This window comes from Equus caballus, chromosome 7 (assembly GCF_041296265.1).
Source record: "Equus caballus isolate H_3958 breed thoroughbred chromosome 7, TB-T2T, whole genome shotgun sequence".
NCBI classification, from domain to species: Eukaryota; Metazoa; Chordata; class Mammalia; order Perissodactyla; family Equidae; genus Equus; species Equus caballus.
In genome coordinates, this window is record NC_091690.1 from 31,708,319 (window position 1) to 31,732,887 (window position 24,569).

Genomic DNA, 24,569 nt, shown 5'->3' on the forward strand with positions numbered 1-24,569 from the left:
TACAAAAACAAGAAATGGACAACACAGAAAGGAAAATTACAGGCCAATGTCACTGATGAACATAGATGCAAAAAATCATCAAACTATTACCAAATCAAATGCAAAAAATACTTTAAAAGGATCATACCCCATGATCAGGGGAAATTTATTCCAGGGATGCAGGGATAGTTCAACATCTGGAAATCAATCAATGTGATATATCATATTAAGAAAATGAAGAATAAAAATCACATGATCATCTCAATAGACGCAGAGAAAACATTTGACAAGATCCAACACCAGTTATGATTAAACCTCTCAGTAAAAAGGGTGTAGAAGGAAAGTACCTCAACATAATAAAGCCCATGTATGACAAACTCACAGCCAACATCATACTCAATGATGAAAAACTGAAAGCTATTCCTCTGAGAACAGGAACAAGAAAATGATTCCTACTCTTGCCATTCTTATTCAACATAGTACCGGAAGTTTTAGTCAGAGCAATTAGGCAAGAAAAAGAAAAGGGATCCAAAGTGGAAAGGAAGAAGTAAAATTATCACTGCTTGTGGATGACATGACTCTATATATACAAAACCCAAAAGAATCCACCAAAAACCCGTTAGAAATAATCATTGAATACGTCAAAGTTGCAGGGTACAAAATCAACTTACAAAAATCGGTTGCATTTCTATACAGTAGCAATGAACTAGCAGAAAGAGAAATCAAGAATACAATCCTAATTACAATCACAACAAAAACAGTAAAATATCTGGGAATAAATTTAACCAAGGAGGTGAAAAACCTATACACTGAAAACTATAAGACATTATGAAAATAAATCGAAGAAGACATAAAGAAATGGGAAGATATTGCATTCATGTGGATTGGAAGAATAAACACAGTTAAAATGTCCATATTACCTAAAGCAATTAGAGATTCAATGCAATCTCAATGACATTCTTCACAGAAATAGAGCAAAGAATCCTAAAATTTATATGGAACAACAGAAGACCCCAAATAGCCAAACAATCCTGAGAAAAAAGAGCAACGTTGGAACATCACAATCCTTGAATTCATAATACACTGCAAAGCTATAATGATCAAAACAGCATGGTACGGGCACAAAAGCAGACACATCAGATCAATGGAACAGAATTGAGAGCACAGAAATAAAACCATACATCTACGAATAGCTAATCTTTGACAAAGGAGCTGAGAACATACAACAGAGAAAGGAAAGTCTCTTCAATAAATGGTGTTGGGAAAACTGGACAACCACATGCAAAAAAATGAAAGTAGACATTATCTTACACCATACACAAAATTTAACTCAAAATAGGTCAAAGGTTTGAATGTAAGACCTGAAACCATAAATCTCTTAGAGGAAAATAAAGGCAGTACACTCTTTGACAGCAGTCCTAACAGTATCTTTTCAAATACCATGTCTACTCAGGCAAGGGAAACAAAAATAAACAAATAAACAAATGGGACTACATAAGACTAAAAAGCTTCTTCATGGCAAAGGAAACCATCAACAAAATGAAAAGACAACCCACCAATTGGGAGAAGATTTTTTCAAATCATATACCTGACAAGGGGTTAATTTCCAAAATATATAAAGAACTCATACAACTCAACCACATCAGAATGAACAACCCAATCAAAAAATGGGCAGAGGATATGAGCAGACATTTTTTCAAAGAAGATATACAAATGGTCAACAGGTACATGAAAAGATGTTCAACATCACTAACTTTTAGTGAAGTGCAAATCAAAACTACATTGAGATGTCAATTCATACCCATCAGAATGGCTCTAATTAGCAAGACAAGAAATAACACCTGTTACAGAGAATGTAGAGAAAAGAGAACCCTCATTCACTGCTAGTGAGAATGCAAACTTGTGCAGCCCTGTGGAAAAGAGTATGGGGATTTCTCAAAAAACTAAAAATAGAAATACCAGAGAAGCCAGCTATTCCACTACTAGGTATTTATTCAGGAGAAGGAAATCAGTAATTTAAAAAGATATTCCTCCCTATGTTCATTGCAGTATTATTCACAATAGCCAAGATGTGGAAGCAACACAAATACCCATCAACAGATAAACAGGATGAATGGATAAAGAAGATACGGTACAAGGAATTCTACTCACCCATGAAAAAAGACAAGATTGTGCCATTTGTGACAATGTGGGTGGACCTTGAGGGTACTAGGCTAAGTACCCTCACACACACAAATACAACTGGGGAAATACGAATAAGATCTGTAGGTTATATGAATGTCAATATCCTGGTTGTGACATTATGCTATAATTTTACCAATTATTACCACCGGGGGAAACTGGGCAAAGGTAGACAAAGGATCTCTCTGTATTATGTCTTCCAACATTATGTGATTCTACAATTAATTAAATAAAAATTTCAATTAAAAAAGGTACTTTATATATCATCATTAAAAATCTAAATGACTTTCACCATGGTTTTATTTAATACATATTATTATTATATTGAATCTAACAGCATATTTTTAAGTTAAAAACTAATAATGAGCCTCTCCTTGGGCACCATTACACTTATCATAATGTACAAGAGAAAACCAAATACCATATGATTTCACTCATTTGTGGAAGATAAACAAACACAAGGTAAGGGAGAACAGATTAGTGGTTACTGGAGGACAAGGGGTCGGGGTGGGCAAAAGGGGTAAAAGAGTACACATGTATGGTGATGGATAAAAACTGGACTTTTGGTGGTGAATATGACGCAGTCTATACAGAAATTGAAATATAGCGATGTATATCTGAAATTTACATAATGTCATAAGCGAATATGACCTCAATAAAATAATTTTACAAATCAACTGAGTGATATGTGTCCGTGTGAACTCCATAGTCTGCTTCCATTCATCTATATGTCAATACTTATGACAACTGTGAACACTCTTGATTACAATACTTATCACTATCTTTAAACACACAAGGTGTCTCTGTTGCTACTATGTGCACTATGTGCCTACTATGTGCACCTTCATCCCACAAGGCCATCAGCTGCCCCTTCATTATGCAAATCAGTGTTTTGATACTTCACTTCCTTCTAATCTTCTTCAGATATTCCCTTGATGCTATTTGTACGTGGTCTCTGTAGTGAAATATTTATTTCAGTAACATTAAGGAAGTGGAAGAGCATCAGTTTTGGCACTTTCATCTCTTGGTGTCTCCCAGGACCATTCCATTGAGAAGGAGCTGCTTTTATAAGTGCTATCTCTGGGCCTCTTTAAATTTACAATCTCTATAAAGGTCTTTGGGTGTTATTGTGAGAAATACTTCTGCAAGTTTCAGTAACAGATTTGTGTAAATCTCCTGAAGACTATCTTTCTTGTGCTTCCTTAGGAAATGTAGGAAGGGTGGTGGGTTATCCCTTAGTGATCTGGTTCCACTTTATGCTGCTCATTAGGAGAAGTTTCCTTCTCCACGTTTGGGAAATGGATATTTAACAGTGAGCATAAACCAAAGAATGTCATAAACTAGTGACCAGTCCCCTTCCTTACTTTACTTTGTAAGTATCACCTGCTTTGTCTTCTAAGCTACGCTTTCAACCAGATAATTTTACCTGAAAGTTTCACAGGTACTTAATGAAAACATTTCAAAAGTGGGATTCTTCATTCTACCCTAAGAAGTTACCCCTATTACTTTGTCTAGTTTGTTGAGGTATATCACAGTTGTCCAAGCATACTAAACATCTCCATCACTTTACCTCCTCACACAATTGGCTACTATTTGCCATCCATTGCACCACTCTCAAGTCCTGCTGCTACTGCCTGAACCTGGATTTTCATGTTTTTTTCTGATAGGCAGTTGAAAAATCTCTCTGGTTGATCTTTTTGCCCTAAAGCTTATCTTCCTCCAATCTGTCTTCCATAGTCCTACTAATAACATTTCTAAATATAATGCCATCATATTATGGTTCCATCTGCTGCATTACAATAATCCAAAAATTTGCAAGATAAAAATTATTCTTTCTAGTGTTGTATGCAAATTTCTTCTGGATTCCTCTAATTTTATGACTCCTCTTCTTATTCATACTATGCTTCTTTTATACTAGGACTGTAAGCTCCTTGAAAAGGAGGTCTATGTCTGTTCAATCTTTATGCTCATATTGCTTGGCACACAATAGCCACTTAATTCATATTTGTATATTGAATGAATGAAAAGATGGATATGGGAGGGAACGAGAAAAAAGAAAACATAAAAAGTATAAACAAAAAAATAAAATATAACTCAAAGTTGTTTTATCTAACCCTCTAACAATTAAAATACTAATATCGTATAGCTTTATTCAGTGGTCAATATTCATATTGGCTAAAAACCCATCACACAAGAGATCTATAAGTTCTTGGAACTGCTCAAGATCTTCACCGTAGTCGTGACTATCCAAACCTACACAGGTGTTAAAATTTATACTCCTTAACACACACACACACACACACACAAATACAACTGGGGAAATACGAATAAGATCTGTAGATTATATGAATGTCAATATCCTGGTTGTGACATTATGCTATAATTTTACCAATTATTACCACTGGGGGAAACTGGGCAAAGGTAGACAAAGGATCTCTCTGTATTATGTCTTCCAACATTATGTGATTCTACAATTAATTAAATAAAAATTTCAATTAAAAAAGATACTTTATATATCATCATTAAAAATCTAAGTGACTTTCACCATGGTTTTATTTAATACATATTATTATTATAATGAATCTAACAGCATATTTTTAAGTTAAAAACTAATAATGAGCCTCTCCTTGGGCACCATTACACTTATCATAATGTACCCTGGATGATGCTACACTTGTTTTTCTCCCTCACCAGATGATGACTTCCATGAAGACAGAGATCTTGTCAGTTATTTTTGCAAATCTGTTGTGTATCATGTTCCTTAACACTCAGTAAATGTCCCATAATATTTTGTGTTTTTGTGAGTTAAATAAAATAGTGTGATGTTACAAGGAACTGAAGAATCCAAGGGAACTGAATGGCTAAGTAATTTTGGTCTAACTTGTTCTCAGTTTTCTCCTTTGCAAAATGAGTAGGGTTATATAATTGTCCATACAGACTTGGTTTACTGGAGTGAACACTAATAATCAACCTCTTACATAGGTCACTGTTTCATGGTTTATACGGGTCATGCTTTCATAGTTATTATTTGTCCCCTGTTTATTTACAAAAATAATTTTAAGATTGTTAAAAATAGGTTTACATTTAAGGTAAATACAGAATCTCTGTAAATACAGAAGGGAAAAATCTAGACAGTTATATCAGTGACCAATAGAATACAAATAGTGAATAAGTAGACAAATATTTATTTTCAAAAAACTTTACAGATCAAAGTGAAAAAAACTAAAGAGTTACATAATATTCATTGGCTCATATATGTGAATAAAGCCTTTCATCTTGATAATGAAGCATTTTTGGCCAGATATTTTCTAACATAAAAATCTTATCTTATGGTCACTATATTATGTAATGTATTTTGAATATTATTAATGATTTTTCAATATAGAAAGCTTGCAAGGGTAAAAAAAGCTTTTTACAAGTTTTGATTTATGTTTCACAAAATAAAATATAAGAGTATTTTACTGGAGAGCAATTCTGGAAAATATTTATGTAGGGGATAGAAGTAAACCACGTCTCTCATGATTTACTTGATAGAACACACAAAAAATAGAACAGGTCATTATCCTTCCTTTTAGATTATCGCCATTAAAAGGCTGCTTAATCTTAGATTTTGACAAGTATTGCACAGGAGAAAACTTAAAAAATCACTAAATTTTCATTAAAAGTTAAAACTGGGTAATTGGAATGTTTCTTAAAACTAAAATACTAATGTTGGTGGTTTAATTGAATTGTAAGTAAAAAAGAAGCTAGTTATATCTGTCCTTTCTTGATTATTTACTGTGAGTGAATATTGACTCACTTTTCAGTTTGAACAGAGCTTTCTTCACTTCCTTGTTCCTCAGGGTGTATATCACAGGGTTTAGAAGAGGTGTCAGCACAGTGTCGAAAACTGCCACAACCCCATCCACAGCGTCCTTGGAGCCTGGTCTCAGGTAAATAAAAGCACCAGGGCCGAAGAAACAAAGGACCACAATGCAATGGGAGGCGCAGGTCTGAAAGGCTCTGTGCCTCCCCTCTGAGGTGCGAATCTTCAGGATGGAACAGACAATGGACACATAGGACAACACTATTAGGAGAAAGCAACCTGAGATCACTACCCCGATGTTGACAAAGATTATCGTCTCGTTCGCAGAGGTGTCTGCACAGGCCAGGTTGAGGATGGGCGGTGCATTACAGAAGTAATGCTGGATCTGGTTGGGCCCACAGTAGGGCAAATGGAATGCCAGTGTGGTCTGGACAGCAGAGTGCAGAGAGCCAGTTAGCCATGTGATTGTGGCCAGGAGGACACACGTTCTCCCATTCATCATGCTGTTGTACCTGAGTGGGTAACTGATGGCCAGGTAGTGGTCATAAGACATGACCGTGTAAAGGAAACATTCGGTGCTCCCCAGGAAGTGGAAGGAGTAAAGCTGGGCCACACAGCTGTGGAATGAGATAGCCTTGCCTTCTGGGAGACCAAGGTCATCAGCATTTTGGGCACAGCGACTGTGGAAAACCACACGTCAATGAAGGACAGGTTAGTCAGGAAGTAATACATGGGAGTGTGGAAGTGGGAATCCACTGTGATCACCAGCAGGATGAGGAGGTTCCCCACCACAGTGAGTACATAAATCACCAAGAAGATCCCAAAGAGGGGAGTGTCCAGTGCACGTGCATGGGGAAGGATGAACGTTGTCACGTGGCTCACGTTTGTCATTTCTTCTCATCTATGGTGCTCTGTCCCTATAGGAAGGAAAGTGAATCCAATATTTACTGAAAACATATTTTATGTGAAATATGGCAACTATGTTTTCCCCGATGGAGAACACAAGAGGCAGCTTGGCATTTATGTTTGTCATAGCACTTTTACTTTAACGTGGGACTTTGAAGAGGAACAGTCACTTCCTTATTTCAGTACCCAAATCAGCCAAATAGAAAAGAATCAGTCAAATAAAAAAAAGGACTAAATTCATATAAAATCTGCCAAATAGAAAAGAGGAGTCCTTTTTGTATGGTGGTTTCTGTAGAATTAGAAAAGATATACCTAACTAGTGTCTTTCCAGACTTAACACACTTTCTAGGGATAAACCTTTATTCAGGGATCACTCATTCTTTCTCTCTCTCTCCCACACACATATAAACACACACATGTACACACACACACACACACACACACACACACTGCCAAATATACAGGTTCAGCCTCTGATCATCAGAGAACAACCACTATAAATATAAACTTGAAAGAAATCTTCATCCTTGATGATTGAGAGAAAATTTCTTTCTAAAGCTCTCTGGTCAACAGCATGTGCCAAGGTGGGACCCCAGCAGTGGTCTAGTGTTACTTGGAGCCAGACTCCTCTGTCCAACAATAGACCATATTCCCCTGATCATCTGTGAAATCTGACACCAAACTACTGCAATAATGGTCACAGTACCATCACTTTCCTCAACTCCTCGTATACTATGTTTATTTCTACTCACAATTTTTTATCATTTCTCCCTCCAGGAGTTTAAGCAATCAATCACCCTCTAAAGTGTGATCCAATCGACTCACAACTTATTTTGAGAGGCCCATGAGGAATTATATCTGCTTACATACTAAAGAGGACTAAACTGTACCTCTGGTGTTTGAATTCCAGGACTGAATATTTACGTTTGCTATAAAACAGACACAAATGTGCTTTTAAAACTAAAGGAAAAATATGTAGTCTGAAATGATTTTTATTGTTTCTAGGATTTCTATTATTCCATGACTCAGACTGTAAGGTTTTCTTTCTTTCTTTCTTTTTTTTGAGGAAGATTAGCCCTGAGCTAACATCGGCTGCCAATCCTCCTCTTTTTGGTGAGGGAGACCAGCCCTGAGCTAACATCCGTGCCCATCTTCCTCTACTTTATATGTGGGATCCCTGCCACAGCATGGCTTGACAAATGGTGCGTAGGTCTGCACCTGGGATCTGAACCAGTGAACGCTGGGTGGCCAAAACAGAATCTGGGAACTTAACTGCTGTGCCACTGGGCTGGCCCTTCTTTCCTTTTTTTTATAATCTGAATTTCCTTGAATTTATATATTCAAAGAGAAAAGAAATAAAATGGTATGAGGAAATGAAGAGAAATCTGGTTGTAACCTGGAAGTTTCTGACAGAAGGGGAACATTTCTACATGAATTCTAAGATGCTTCTGCCACATAGAGTAATATAAATAACACATTCCCATTTTGGAGTATCTAATAAAAACAGACCTTTTCTATTGCTTCAATTTCAGAGTAATAATGCCAAGATTTATAGAGAAAGCACTTTATTGATGGCATTCTTATAAAATTTTGAGTGTTTTATAAAACTATGCAAAATTGGCCCTGTAGCCATGACTTAGGCAATATAAGCCAAAGCTGAGGAAGAATAAACCTATGACCACAAACACATCATAATCACACTAAAATTCCAACAATGAAAAATGCTAAAATTTTGCTACTTACAATTTGACAACAAAGTTCAAGATTTAAAGAAACTCTGTCTTTAAGGGGTAAGATGCTGCTTTTTCTTGCATAGATGAAACTGCAAAACAAGCTACAGACATAAACTCATTTTAAATAGTAGAGATTAAAACTGATTTCATATCCCAGGAGATATTGCCTTGGCCCCTGAGTCCCCATGGATGAGGATAATGTCTCCACATAATGGTAAATACTCAATTTTTTCAAATGCCTTTAGGTTGGTTTTGCATTTGATGGGCCATCATTCCTTAAGGTATTTTGTTTAGCCAAAAATCAATTTCCAAAGTAAATAACCATGATACTCTGGGTTTGAAAATTCATTGTTCTAGGAATGATTTAGTTGTGTGGTTTTTTTGTTTTGTTTTGTTCTCTGATTTCTTCTTTAAATTCAAATGTAGAAAATATAGGCTTTCATCCCAAAAGGTACAATTTTCTGCTGAGGTTCATAGTCCCTTTGATGAAGTTTTTACATTCTGGTGATTACGGCCAGTCACAAAAAGGAGCTCTGGAGCTGCTTTGCTCCAGGGATGTTCCAAGCATTACTCTTCCCAGATAAACATCTTGCTAATTAAACTTTCTCCCTCTGAGACCTGGCAGACTGCAAATTCCCAGTCAGGAATGGATGATACCTCTACCTCACCTTGTCTGAGTCAGAGATTTTCTCTCATTTCAGGGACTTCTGCCTTTGCACCTTCTATCTTATAAACTTACATTATATTTAGATTTTCTGTGAAAATTTATTTTTTTATTTTTTATTGAGTTTATGATATTTTACAGTCTTGTGAAATTTCAGCTGTACATTATTGTTTGTCAGTTGTGTTGTAGGTGCGTCCCTTCACCCTTTGTGCCCACTCCAGACCCCCCCTTTCGCCAGGCAGCCACTAATCTGTTCTCTTGTCTACATGTTTAAATTCTTCATATGAGTGGAATCATACAGAGATTGTCCTCTATCTGGCTTATTTCACTTAACATAATTCCTTCAAGTTCCAACCATGTTGTGAATGGGACAATTTTATTCTTTTTTATGGCTGAGTAATATTCCATTGTGTGTGCATATATATATACACACACACACACACACACACACACACACACACACACACACCATATCTTCTTTATCCAATCATCAATTGATGGGCACTTAGGTTGCTTCCATGTCTTAGCTATTGTAAATAATGCCGCAATGAACATAGGGGTGCATGGAACTTTTGGAATTGCTGACTGCAAGCTCTTTGGATAGATATCCAGTAGTGGGATAGCTGGGTCATATGGTATTTCTATTTTTAACTTTTTGAGAAATCTCCATACTGTTTTCCATAGTGGCTGCACCAGTTTGCATTCCCACCAGCAGTCATGAGCATTCCTTTTTCTCCACAACGTCTCCAACATTTTCTTTTTGTTTTGGTTATTTTTGCCATTTTAATGGGTGTAAGGTGATATCTTACTGTATTTTTGATTTGCATTTCCCTGATGATCAATGATGATCAACATCTTTTCATGTGCCTATTGGCCATCCGTATATCTTCTTTGGAGGAATGTCTGTTCATGTCTCCTGCCCATTTTTTGATCGGGTTGTTTGATTTTTTGTTGTTGACTTGTGTGAGTTCTTTATATATTATGGGAAAATTGATTTTTTAAAGCTTGATTAATATAACCAAATAGAGGAAAAATATGATTTTCTTCTAGAAGTAAGTTATGTATTAGTTATCAGGAAAACATCTTTACGAAAATAAAGAGAAAATCTGTTCTAACACAGTAGAAGCTCAAAGCACCATTAGTTTTGGAGAAAGAAAATTCCAACTTCACAAGCTTTTTGTGCTAATAGAAATGGACTTACCTGTATGTGGAGAATACCACTTTCCATAAGGTGGGTTTTGAGGAACTAAAGCCCCCTGAATTAGTATTGCTCTCAATTTATCACATAACCCAATTTTCTCATTTTGGCTATCCATTTAGTATAAGTCATATATAATCAATGTAAAATCACATTGCTATCTTGAAAGGCTACTTCAAGAATTATTTGCAATTTAGCCCTAGTTAATATATTTCAAAATATCTCTGTAAAATTCATACTAAAAATTTTGTTAATTTAAACTTCTATCCAAATTCCTTTACGTACCTTATAGTATTAACTTCTATTTGATTCTCTTTGGTTATATAGGTATAAATTCATATAATCTGTATAAAATACTAACTTTGTCTTTTGCTTTCCAAAAGTAAACACCCATTATGTTTTTTTCCTATCTTACTACATTGACCCAAACCACTATTTTTTCCCAGCAATTATTGTTTGGGGATTATTTAGATTTCTTAAGAGTGCTGCACAACTTGTTTCGTCCCTTTTTCCTTCAAAAGATAATGACATTTTCTGACTTTTACCATCCTCAGGAAGAAGAAAGGAATGAGCCAGCTTTATAGGCTTTATTTCACTAAAACCCAGTGATGTTCTAGGTGATGAATGGGCGAGAACTTCTAATATCAAGAATTCTCCACTGATAGTCATTTACACATAGAAAAAGGCACAGCTGAGTCCACCTTCACATTCTTGTGACTTCTGTTGATATTCTAACAAGACTAGAGAGGAGTAGAACCCCATGCACCTATATTTGCCATACTCATTCATCACTGGGTCTGCTCTACTGCTGAGCCATTCCTCTAACATCATCTTTGTTTTAAAATTGATTTTGCTATTCAATGTCTTTTGCATTTCTATGTGCATTTTAGAATCATCCTGACATTTTGCCTCAAAAAGCCTGCTGGGGTTTTCCTTAGAATTGGCTTGAATTGACAGATCAATTTGGGAGAATCGACATGTTAACTACATTGTGTTTGACCCATGAGTACCATAAATCTCTTTCATTTCTCTCAGCAAGGTTGTATAGTTTCAGTGTTCAGGTCAGGCCCATCTTTTCTCAGATTTCCCACTATTTTCTATTTTGATGCTATTTTAAATAGTAGTTTTAATATTTTTAATTTCTAATTATTCATCCCTAGTAAATAGAAATACAAGTGATTTTTTTATATTAGTCATATCCTACAACTTGGCTAAGCTCGCTTAGCTCTTGTAGCTTTTGTAGATGTTCCATCAGATTTTCTACATCTATGATCATGACCATGTTGTCTACAAATATAAACAGTTGACTTCTCCTTTATAATCTGAATCACTTTTATTTCTTTTTCTTACCTAATTGCCCTGTCTAGAAACTCTAGTATAATGTTGAATAGAAGTGGTGAGAGTAGATGTCCTTGTCTTTTCATTATCTTGGAGTGAATACATTCAGGTTTTTCCATTAAGTATGATGTTAGCTGTGAGCTTTTGTAGTTTTTGTTTTTGTTTTTCTCTTTAATGAGTTTAAAATGATCTCTCTTATCCCTAGTTAGCTGAGAGGTTTAACAGGGAAGGATCTTTGGAAATTTGTCAAATGCATTTTCTGCATCTTTTGAGATGATCATATAGTTTTTTTTTTTTTTAGTTTGTTGCTATGCTGAATTATATTGCTTGAGTTTTGAATGTTAAGCCAAATACATTTCTGAAATAAACTCCACTTGATCATGATGTATAATCATTTCTCATATGTATTGGGCTTCATTTGGTAAAATTTTAAAAATTTTTGTAACTATTTTTTAAAGTATATTATTTGGTAGTTATTTTCTTGTAGTGTCTTTCACTAATTTTTGTATCAAGGTAATGCTGCAATCGTAGAATGACTAGGAAAAATTGTTACTCATTCAATTTTCTGAAAAAGTGTATAGAAGAATGACATCAGCATCATGGCAGAGTGTTGTGTTCTCTTAGGCTCTCCCACCTAAGCTACAATGAAAAGGACATTCATTAACTAACAGAGGACATATGCACAACACAATAGACATCGGAGAGATCTATGCAGCCGTACATCTGAAGGTGGAGGTGTTGGATCTCTTGGAAGGCAGTGGAAGGAGGTAAGCAGACTTCTTTCCCCTCCCTAGCTTCAGCAATCTAGGGTGTGGGAGCTTCTGCATTGGCCAATGGAAGACTCTAATAAGAGAGGCGGAAAAAGCAGCCCTCTGTGGGAATGCTTTTGCTCTCAGAGTTGCTTTCCAGCCTTTGGGAATGGTCCACACCAAGGTTGTTAAGCCACCATGGGGGTGCCCCCACCTAGTGGAGCAGCCCAGATGGGTTGCCAGTGAGTGCAGAGTGGGAGAATGGGTGGGAAAGAAGGTGTCCCATCCCCCTCATCCCACTTGGTCTACTAGCTCAGCTGGTCAGACAGGTCAGGGGATCCCCACCAGAGCACCTGTGCCTGTATGTGTGAGGCAGTGGCAGCAGGATGCAGAAAGCACTATTGGCACAACTTCCAACAGATGGGCACAACAGCCATGGGTAACAGAGGGTTCAGAAAACACAGCTCCTGCACCCCCAGTGGTGTGAGGTGGAAACTCTGACAAGATACTACCAATATGTGATGGCAAAGGCCCACCCCATCAAATGGAATGAAGAAATACATTAAAACTCCAGACCAGAAGGAAAATAAAAAGTATCCAGAAACCAATCATGAAGCCACAGAAATTTACAATTAAATGACAGAGAATTCAAAATAGTTATCATAAAGAAACTCAACCAGTTACAAGAAAATTCTAAAAGACAGTTCAAGAAACTCAGGAAAAAAATTAATGAGCAGAGGGAATTCTTCACAAAAGGACTTGAAACACTAAAGAAACAGCCAAACAGTAATGTTGGAGATGAAAAACAGAGTGAATCAAACAAACAAACAAACAGGAAATAAAAACCAAAACTGGAATCTTTAAATAACAGAGCTGATATTATGGAGGACAGAATTAGTAATTTAGAGAACAGAAATATAGAAATGCGTCAGGTGAGGGAGGAGTAAGAGTAAAAAGAAATGAAAAAAATTATCTGAGAAATATCTTACTCAATTAGGAAATGCAACATAAGGATTTTAGTATTCCAGATGGAGATGAGAGGGAGAAATGTGCAGAAAGCCTGGTCAAAGAAATAATATTGAAAACCACCCAAACCTGGGGAAGGAGCTGGAATTACGTGTAAAAGAAACTAATGGAACTCTTAATTACATCAATGTAGAAAGACCTTCTCCAAGATATATGTTATTAAAACTGGCAAAAGTCTATGACAAAGAAAAAATATTAATGTCAGCAAGGCAGAGGAAAATAACCTACAAAAGAACCTGTATCATGCTTTCAGCAGATTTCTCAGCAGAAACCTTACAGGCTAAGAGAGAGTGGAATGATATATTTGAAATACTGGAGACAAAAACTTCCAGCCAAGAATATTCTACCCAGTGAAACTATCCTTCAGATACAATGGAGAAATAAAAATTTTCTCAGATGAACAAAAGCTGGGAAAATCCATTGTTACAAGATCCCCCCTACAAGAAATGATCAAGAAAGCCCTCAAACCTCAAAAAAGAGAAAGGATTTACAAAGACTGAAGCAAACAGATAAATAGATAGTCAAAATCAGAATATTGCAGCACTCTGTCAGAAGAGGTTAGCAAATACTTAATTATAACATTAAAGATAAAGGGAAAGAAAGGATAAAAAATAACACTAAATACTTCATTTTACTCACAAACTCACAACACAACAAAGAATAAGTTGTGACAACAATAACTTAAGGAAGAAGAAAGGGATAGAATCTGTTTAGGCTAAGGAGATAAGAGGCTAAGCAAAAATGGACCATCTCATCTATGAGATCTTTTATACAAACATCACGGTAATCACTAAACAAAAAATCAGAACAAGACACAAGTGATAAATAAAGAGAAAGCTGAGAAACCCATCATAGAAAATCACCAACTGAAATGGCAGTCAGAAATACACAGGACAAGAAACAAGGGAAATGCTGAGGAATCAGAAAACAAGAGAGAAAATGGCAGTATTAAGCCTTCATATATTGAGTAGCACTCTAAATGTAAATGGGCTGAATGCTTCAATCAAAAGACAGAGAGGATGGATGGATTGAAAGACAAGACCAAACAATATGCTGCATCCAGAAATAGCTTTCAGCTCTAAAGACAAACACAGGCTCAGAGTGAAGAGATGGAAGATGATACCCCACGCTAATGGCAAAAAAAGAAAACCAGTCTTGTCATACTTATATCAGACAAAGTAGACTTCAAGATAAAAGAGGCAAAGAGAGACAAATGGGTGCAGTACATAATGATAAAAGAGACACTCCCCAAGGAGGACATAACACTTATAAATATATATGCATTTAACATAGGAGCACCAAAGTACATGCAACAACTATTAACAGACCTAAAGGAGAAATTAACAGCAACATAATAATAGTAGGGGACCTCAACACTCCACTTACATCACTTGATTGATCATCCAGACAAAAATTCAATGAGGAAATAGTGGAATTAAATAAAACCTAGATCAGATGGACTTAAGAGATACCGATAGAACACTCCATCCAAACCCAGCAGAATGCACATTCTTTTCAAGTGTACATGGAACATCCACAAAGATAGACCATACGTTGGGAAACAAGGCAAGCCTCAATAAATTTAAGAAGAGTGAAATCATATCAAGCATCCTTCCTACCATAATGCTATGAAACTAGAAATTAACTACAAAAAAGTGCTGGGAAGTGACAAGTATGTGGAGACTAAACAGCATGCTACTGAACAACCAAGGGATCAAAGAAGAAATTAAAGGAGGAATAAAAAAATACATGGAGACAAATGAAAACAAAAATACATCATACCAACTCACTTGGGACGTAGCAAAAGCAGTCCTAAGAGGGAAATTCATAGCAATACAGGCCCATCTTAAAAAACAAGAAGAATCTCAAATAAGCTATCTTAAACTACACTTAACAGAACTAAAGTAGAAAGGGTAAAAGAAACTAAGAGCTGTTCCTTGAAAAAATGAACAAAATTGACAAATTCTTAGCCATACTCACTAAGAAAAAAAGAGAGAAGGCTCAAATAAATAAACTCAGAAATGAAAGAGGAGAAATTACAAGGGATACCACAGAAATACTATGAAAAACTATATGTCAACAAATTGGACAATCAATCAAGAAGAAATGGATACATTCTTAGAATCATACAACCTCCCAAAACTGAACCAAGGAGAAATAGAGAATCTGAATAGACCAATCACAAGCAAAGAGATTGAAAGAGTAAATAAAAACCTTCCAAAAAGTAAAATCCAGCACCAGATGGCTTCTCTGGAGAATTCTACCAAACAGTCAAACAAGATTTATTACCTATCCTTCTCAAATTATTCCAGAAAACTGAGGGAGATGTAGCACTTCTTAACAATTTGTACAAAACCACCATCACCTTGATACCAAAGTCAGACAAGCGCAACACAAAGAAGGAACATTACAGGCCATTGTCATTGAGGAACATTGATGCAAAAATCCTCAACAATATATTGGGAAACTGAATACAGCAATACATTAAAAGGATCATAAACCAGGATCAAATGGGATTTACATCAGGGGCACAGGTATGGTTCAACATTCACAAATCAATCAATGTGATACACCACATTAACAAAATGAGGAATGAAAATCACGCGATCATCTCAATAGATGCAGAGAAAGTATTTGACAAGATTCAACATCCATTTATGATAAAAAACCTCAATAAAATGGGTATAGAAGGAAAGTACCTCAACATAATAAAGACCACTTATGAAAAACCCACAGCCAACATCATACTCAATGGTGAAAACTGGAAGCCATCCTCTGTGATCAGGAAGAAGACAAGAGTGCCCACTCTTGCCACTTATTCAACATAGAACTTGAGGTTTTGGCTAGAGCGTTTAGGCAAGAAAAGGAAATAAAAGGCATCCAAATTGGCAAGGAAAAAGTGAAACTCTCATTGTTTGCAGATGACATGATTCTATATATGGAAAACTCAAAAGAATCCATCAGAAAAGTATTAGAAATAATCAACAACTGCAGTGAAGTTGCCGGGAACAAAACCAACTTACAAACATCTGTTGCATTTCTATACTCTAATAATGAACTAATACAAAGAAAACTCAAGAATATAATCCCATTTACAACCACAACAAAAAGAATAAAATATCTAGGAATAAATTTAACCAAGGAGGTGAAAGAGCTATACAATAAAAACTGTAAGACATTATTGAAAGAAATTGATGATGACATAAAGAAATGTGAAGACATTCCATGCACATGGATTAGAAGAATAAATACATTTTAAATGTCCATATTATGCAAAGGAATCTACAGATTCAATGCTATTCCAGTCAGAATCCCAATGACATTCTTCACGGAAATAGAACAAAGAATCCTAAAATTCATATGCAGCAGCAAAAGACCCCAAATGGCTAAAGCAATCTTGAGAAAAAGAACAAAGCTGGAGGCATCACAATCCCTGACTTCAAAATATACTACAAAACTATAGTAATCAGAAAGCTTGGTACTGGCACAAAAACAGACACACAGGTCAATGGAACAAAATTGAAAGTCCCATAATAATACCACACACCTGTGAATAGCTAATCTTCAGTGAAGGAGCTAAGAACATATAATGAAGAAAGGAAAGTCTCTTTGATAAATGGTGTTGGGAAAACCAGACAGCCACATGCAAAAGGATGAAAGTAGACCATTATCTTATACCATACATAAAAATTAACTCAAAATAGATTAAAAACTTGAAGGTAAGATCTGAAACCATAAAACACCAAGAAGAAAATATAGGCAGTACACCCTTTGACATCAGTCTTAGAAGCATCTTTTTGGATACGGTCTACTCAGGCAAGGGGAAAGGAAGAACAAATAAACAAATGCGACTACGTCAGACTAAAGAGCTTCTGCAAGGCAAAGGAAACCAGGAACAAAATGAAAAGACAACATGCCAAGTGAAAGAAAATTTTGCAAATCATATATCTGACAAGGGGTTAATCTCCAAAATATATAAAAACTCATACAACTCAACTACAGAAAAACAAACAAGTCGATCAAAACATGGGCAGAGGTTGTCAACAGATATTTCTCCAAAGAAGATATACAGATGGCTGACAGGCACATGAAAAGGTGTTCAACATCACTAATTATTAGGGAAATGCAAATCAGAACCACAATGAGACATCAAGTCCACCTTTAGAATGGCTATAATTACCAAGACAAAAAACAAGTGTTGGAGAGGATGTGGAGAAAAAAGAACTCCTGGTGGGAATGTAAACTGGTGCAGCTACTATGGAAAACTGTATGGAGATTTCTCAAAAAATTAAAAATAGAAGTACTGTATGACCAAGCCTTCCCACTACTGGGTATTTATTCAAAGATTATGAAATCAACAATTCAAAGAGACTTATACACTCCTATGTTCGTTGCAACATTATTCATAATTGCCAAGATGTGGAAGCAACCCAAGTGCCCATCAACTGATGAATGGGTTAAAAAGAAGTGGTATATATATATACAATGGAATACTACTCAGCCCCAAAAAACCATTTGCAACAACATGGATGGATCTTTGTTAAGCAAAATAAGACAGACAGAGAAGGACAAACACCACATGATTTCACTCATGTGTAGAAGAAACACAAATACATGGGCCAAGAGAATAGATTAATGATTACCAGATGGGAAGGGGGATAGGAGATGGGCATAAGCAGTAAAGGGGCACATATATATGGTGACTACAAATAATAAAGTACATTTGAAATTTCAAAATGTTATGAACTGTTATGACTTCAATAAATAACTGTATACATTTGGCATTATTTCTTCATTAAATGTTTGGTAGAATTCACTACTAAAACACCATGGGCTTGATTTGTAATTTAATTTCTCTGTGGTCAGAAAATATACTTATCTCTTTGAGCTTACTGAGATTTGTTTTATGGCCCAACAAAAGTCTGATATTTCTTAATGTTTTATATGCACTTGATAAAAATGTGTATTCTGTTCATGCAAGACCATGGAGTATTTTATAAACTTAAATTTAGTCAACTTGGTTCATAGTATTGTTCTACATCCTTACAGACTCTCTCTCTCTCTTTGTTCTATCAATTACTGAGCAAGGAGTATTAAAATATTCAACTGTAATTGGGAATTTGTCCATCTCTCCTTATTATTCTATCAATTTTTGCTTCATATATTTGAAATCTTATTATTGTGTGCATACACATTTAGAATTTTGACATCTTCGTCATGAATTGACCCCATTACAATTATGAAATTTCCCTCCTTATTGTCAGTGATATTCCTTGTTCTGAAGTCTACTTTATCTGATATTAATATAGCCACTCAAACTTTCCTATAATCCATGTTCACATGATATATGTGTATTATGCCACCTTTTTACTTAAATTCCATCTGTATTTTAAAGTGGCATTTAAAGTGGGTTTAGACAGCATATCATTGAGTATTTTTTAAATCCAGTTTGAAAATATCTGACTTTTAAATGGAATAGTTCAACAATTTCCATATAATGTAATTATTAATACAGCTTATTTAGGTTTACCGTGTTGCTATTTTGTTTACTATTTGTTCCAGATATGTTGGTTTTTCTTATTCTTTTCTGATTTCATATTGATGAAGTATCTTTATTAATTTTGTGTGTGTGTTTTAATTTATCTTCATTATTTGCTTATTCCTATACCTCATTTGTTTTAGTTGTTGCTCTAGGGTTCACAATATCCATCCTTAAATGATTACAATTTACCTTCAAGTTTTGCCACTTCATATATAATGGATAAATCTTAAAGCAGCATAATTTCCATCCTGTGTGCTATTGTTGCTATACACTTTACTTTTATATATGTAATAAATCCCACAATACATTGCTATTATTTTTGTTTCAAACAGTGAAATTTCCCTTTCTGGCACTCCTATTCATTTCTATAAATTGAATTTTTCATTTGGATTCATTTTCCCTCTGTGTGAAGAGTTTCCTTTAACATTTCTTGTAGTCCAGGCCTACTGTTTACAAAATTCTTCTTTTGTAAAAAAAGATTTTGTTTTCCTAAACAAATATTGTCCTTTCATTTTCAAAGGATAATTTTGCTAGATATAGATATCTAAGTTGACATTTTTAATTTCAGCCTTTTAAATACGTGATTCCACTGCCTCCTGTTTTGCATAGCTTTGATGGTAATTATTTCTTCATTATTATCTTTGTTCTATACTCAGCATCTATTTTTTTTAACCTGGCTCCTTTTAAGATATTTTTCTCTATCATTGGTTTTCATCAATTTTATTATAATATAAACTTGAGCAGTTTTCTTTTCACCCCGTCTGTGGTTTATTCAGCTCCTTGGATCTCTTGGTTTATCCTTGTCATCAAAATTTCAAAATTTTTAGGGGCTGGCCTGGTGGCACAGCAGTTAAGTTTGTGCACTCTGCTTCAGTGGCCCAGGGTTCACGGATTCAGTTCCAGGCATGGACCTAGTCACTGCTTATCGAGCCACGCTGTGGCAGGTGTCCCACATATAAATTAAAGGAAGATGGGCACGGATGTTAGCTCAGGGCCAATCTTCCTCAGCAAAAAGAGGAGGATTGGTGGCAGATGTTAGCTCAGGGCTAATCTTCCTCAAATAAACAAAAAAAGGGAAATTTTCAAAATTTTTTATCTATCATTTCTTTAAACACTTTTTCTATTTTTCCCTTCCTTCTCAGGTGCTGGTAACTTATGACAGACTTCTTGACATTGTCCCACAAGTCATTGAGATTGTTTTTTTTTTTCCTTTTTTCTCCTTTACTTTTTTCTCTGTTCTTCATTTTGGACAGTTTCTTTTGTTATGATTTCAGATTCACTGATATTTTCCTCTTCAATGCCTAATATACTAGCAATTGCTTCCTTCAATTTTTAAATTTCAGATATTACATTTTTGTCATCCAGAAGTTCTGTGTTCTTTTGTATATCTTCCATTTATCTGCTCATTATATTCACTTTTCCTTTAAATCATTGAGCATTTATTTATTTATTTTTTGAGTAAGATTATCCCTGAGCTAACTACTGCCAATCCTCCTCTTTTTGCTGAGGAAGACTGGCCCTGAGCTAACATCCATGCCCATCTTCCTCTACTTTATATGTGGAACACCTGTCAAGCAGTGTGTAGGTCCACACCTGAGATCTGAACCTGCAAACTCTGGCTGCCAAAGTGGAACGTGCAAACTTAACTGCTGTGCCACTGGGCCAGCCTGTTAATAGCTTCATTTTTAAAGCAAAGCTAAAGAAAAGAAAAATGGGTAGAAATACGTCACCAAGCATGTTTACTTTTTAAATTAAGACTCAGAATATTTATTCTATTTGCTAGGAATTGAACATAAATTTTAAATGCAGACTGACTAAACTTCAGATCCAAAGTCAGTGACTGACTTTTGGAGTAGACTTTGGTAATTACTTGATCTTTTTCAACCCTACTTTCATCCTTAGAAAGAAAATAGCATTTAGCTCATGGGGTTGATGCAAGGATGAAATAAAAGGGCCTTGAACAGTCTGGTTAAAAAAAAAAAAGGAGATTCTCAGTAAGATGTAATTATGACTTCAAAACTGTGGAGACAGAACTCTCTTCTGAATTCCCTGGCATGAAAAAGGACAGTGAGTATTAGAATGTTTTAAAAAGTACCTAAACTTTGTCATTTTGTGGCTTTCCCGTTATCACAATTATTAAAATGGTTAGACACAGCATTTTTAGTAGGTCCATGTGCTTGTTTCTTTAGATGGCCAGTAAAAGTAATGTGCTAACAGCCCTACCAAATTCTACTCTTGTTTTCTCGGATCCATTCTCCACATGGCAGTCAGAAGACTGAATTCTTTAAAAAGAAATTGAACCAAATTACAATAACTAAAGCATGCTGAGAGAAACATCAGTAGCAGCATAATGGGAAAATAAAGAGAAGAGATTTTACAAAATAGTAAGATATGAATTCTGGCAGTTGAAGAAGTGATCACTGGGAGAATTATAAAGCTAATTATGGGGAAAACAGTTGTAGGTGTGTTTTATTTTAACACCAAGATGGGATTCTTGCCTGTTTTAAGTAGTTACTTTCCTAATCCCCAGCGCTTTCTTCAAACGTACATCTTCCAAGGCCAGGATCACTGGGCAATTTCAAATATCGGAACCCAGTGGATGGTGCTCCAGCAGTGGAAAAACATGCCCAAGAGTTATTGCTAATCAGAGAGATTTAAAAACTACTAAATGCTGCTACATAATTGTTTTAGTCTAAGAAATAATGAGGGAGAGGCAGTGGGGAGAAAGAAGGAGGGAGGGAAGAGAGAAACATCTCTAGTCTGATTGCTCCCTCTGTTCTGAAGACTTTTGAGTTGGTGCTCACGAGGGAACGGAATCCCAAAGGAACACCAAAGATGTTTATTCTCTCTTGGGGGAATGAATGCTGCTCCTTCACTCAGGGTCCAGAGGCACTGTCGGATCTAGACTGTCAGGCCTGAGAGACTGAGTCTGAGAAAGAGGATTTCTCAGCTTTTCTGGCCTCAGAGCCTGGCCCTCATGTTCCACAGCATCTAAAAGGAAAGGAAACAGGGGAGGGTGGATGTGGGGCCTGCTTCAGCCCGAGCCAGCTGTTTCCCTTCAGTCTGGTGTGTAACTGCCTTCTGTGTAGAGCGCTTTCTTTTCCTCATCTTCTGATGGGTCATATGCACTAGAGGAAGGTGGGAAAAACTTGGGAATTGGCTCTATTTGAGTTTGGGTGAATACTGACGTGGTTGACTCCTCGGTATTTTCTTAAGATATTATCTGCCTGATGAAGCTTAATCTTAAAAACCTTAATGCGGATTGTATATATGCAGTTGTATTGTAGACGTAATTGCTATCGAGAAACTAAACTTTATATTGAAATATTGAATTTAATTGAATATTTGAATTTAATTGAATATTAATCCTAATTGAACATTGAAATAGTGAAATTAAATTTCATATTTAAAATATTGGTAACGGACAATTCTCCATTTTCAGTTGTGTGGCTGGTGATGGAAAAAGCAGTTTCATGAATCATTCACATAAATAGATGATCTCAGGACTGCTGAAAGTTGACCTAAAGGAAATACTGTGTGGAATAAAGGCTCATAAAAATCAGAATATTAGTGTCTTGAATGGATTTTTTAACAAGGGTGGGTAGGAGTAGGCCTTACACTAGGGACTTAAGATACATTAAAGCATTAATCCTCACAGGAATCATAAGATAGTTTTATGCTACATATACAGATACAGAGGAGATTTAGGGTTTTTTTTTCAAAATTATCCCAAGTCACAGAGTAGGGAGTAGATTTGACATTTAAACTCAGATATATCCAACTGAAAGTTTTATTTTCTACCCTCTTTCTACTCTATCTCTTTTGTTATCCCTATTTTCCTTCTGAGGAAATAGATAAAAATTAAATAAATGACTTACTCAAAGTCACACAGTAATTAGTTACAGAATTGCAATGATTACTGTTAAATTTTTTTTATAATATATGGATATTATCAATTTCCAATAGGTTCTATGAAGGTATTCGTTTATTGCATAAGCTCATCTCATGAGGCCTTCTTTGATCTTCCAGATCTAACTAGACATGAAGATGAGGAATCACACTGCTGTAACTGAGTTCCTCCTCATGGGACTCTCTCACACAAAAGGGCTGGAAAATGTGCTCTTTGTCTTCTTTCTGGCCTTCTACTTGCTCACTCTGCTGGGGAACCTGCTCATTCTTCTGGCCATCCTCATTTCCTCCAACCTCCACACTCCCATGTATTTCTTCTTGGGAAACCTGGCAGTGTTTGACATATTTTTCCCTTCAGTGAGTTCCCCCAAAATGATGTTCTACCTGATGGGCCAAAGCCGGACCATCTCTTACCAGGGCTGTGCCTCCCAAGTCTTCTTTTACCATTTCTTGGGTTGCACTGAGTGTTTCCTGTACACCGTGATGGCCTATGACCGATTTGCAGCCATCTGTCACCCCTTGCGATATACAGTCATCATGAACCACAGCGTGTGCACCATCATGACTCTAGGCACCTGGATGGGGAGCTGTCTGCATGCATCTGTCCTCACATTCCTCATCTTTAAGTCACCCTACTGTGGCCCCAATGAGGTGGGCCATTTATTCTGTGATATCCCTGTGGTACTGCCCTTGGCCTGTGCAGACACCTCTCTGGCTCAGACGGTGAGTTTCACCAATGTAGGTGTTGTTTCACTCACGTGTTTTCTTCTTATCCTCACTTATACTTGCATCGTTATCTCTATATTGAAAATCAGCTCCTCAGAAGGCAGGCGCAGAGCCTTCTCAACCTGCAGTGCCCATCTGACTTCCATCCTGCTCTTCTATGGACCTGTAGTCTTCATTTACCTCCGGCCTGCTTCCAGCCCTTGGCTGGATTCTGTGGTTCCGGTGTTGAATAATATCATTACTCCTTCCCTGAATCCTTTGATATATGCTTTGAGAAACAGGGATGTGAAGTTGGCTCTGAGAAAAGCACTAATCCCAGGAGTACATTCTTGTGGGGCATAAGCTTTCACGTCATTATCTATCCTTACAACTTAGCCTTGTATTTACCTGGGGCAAGTAGTCTCTTATAGTTGGTGTGATTGCTAAGTGGGATTTGGAACAAATAGGTGAAATTGAATAGATTATCATGTGATTTATGTGGACATATTTATAGAATTGTTTGCTCAACAAAATCTTTTACAGTGATTATTATTTTATGTAGGCACTATTCTAAGCACTTCACAAATACTGAAATGTATAATTACAATAATTATCATATTGAGTTGGTAATATTATTGTCCCAATTTACTGAGGAGGATATTAAGGCACTGAGAGTTTAAGACAATTCTCCAGTGTCACAGAGTTAGAAGCTTGCTAAGCTAGGATGTGAACAAAGGATCTTAACCTAGTGCTAACGCTGCCTCTGTATTGTATGAAAAATAGCATAAATATTTACCTCTCCTGGAAACTTCTCTTCAATTAGCATAGAATATC

General features: G+C 36.0%; 1 protein-coding gene and 1 pseudogene across 1 annotated transcript; one reads left to right on the plus strand and one right to left on the minus strand.

Annotated features, from left to right (window-relative positions):
• Positions 5,931-6,856, minus strand: OR10G7CP (olfactory receptor family 10 subfamily G member 7C, pseudogene; annotated as a pseudogene).
• Positions 23,163-24,098, plus strand: OR10D5H (olfactory receptor family 10 subfamily D member 5H). The gene has a single exon (NM_001391502.1). The coding sequence runs from the start codon at positions 23,163-23,165 to the stop codon at positions 24,096-24,098; it is 936 nt and encodes a 311-aa protein (NP_001378431.1).
• The last annotated feature ends 471 nt before the right edge of the window (positions 24,099-24,569 follow it).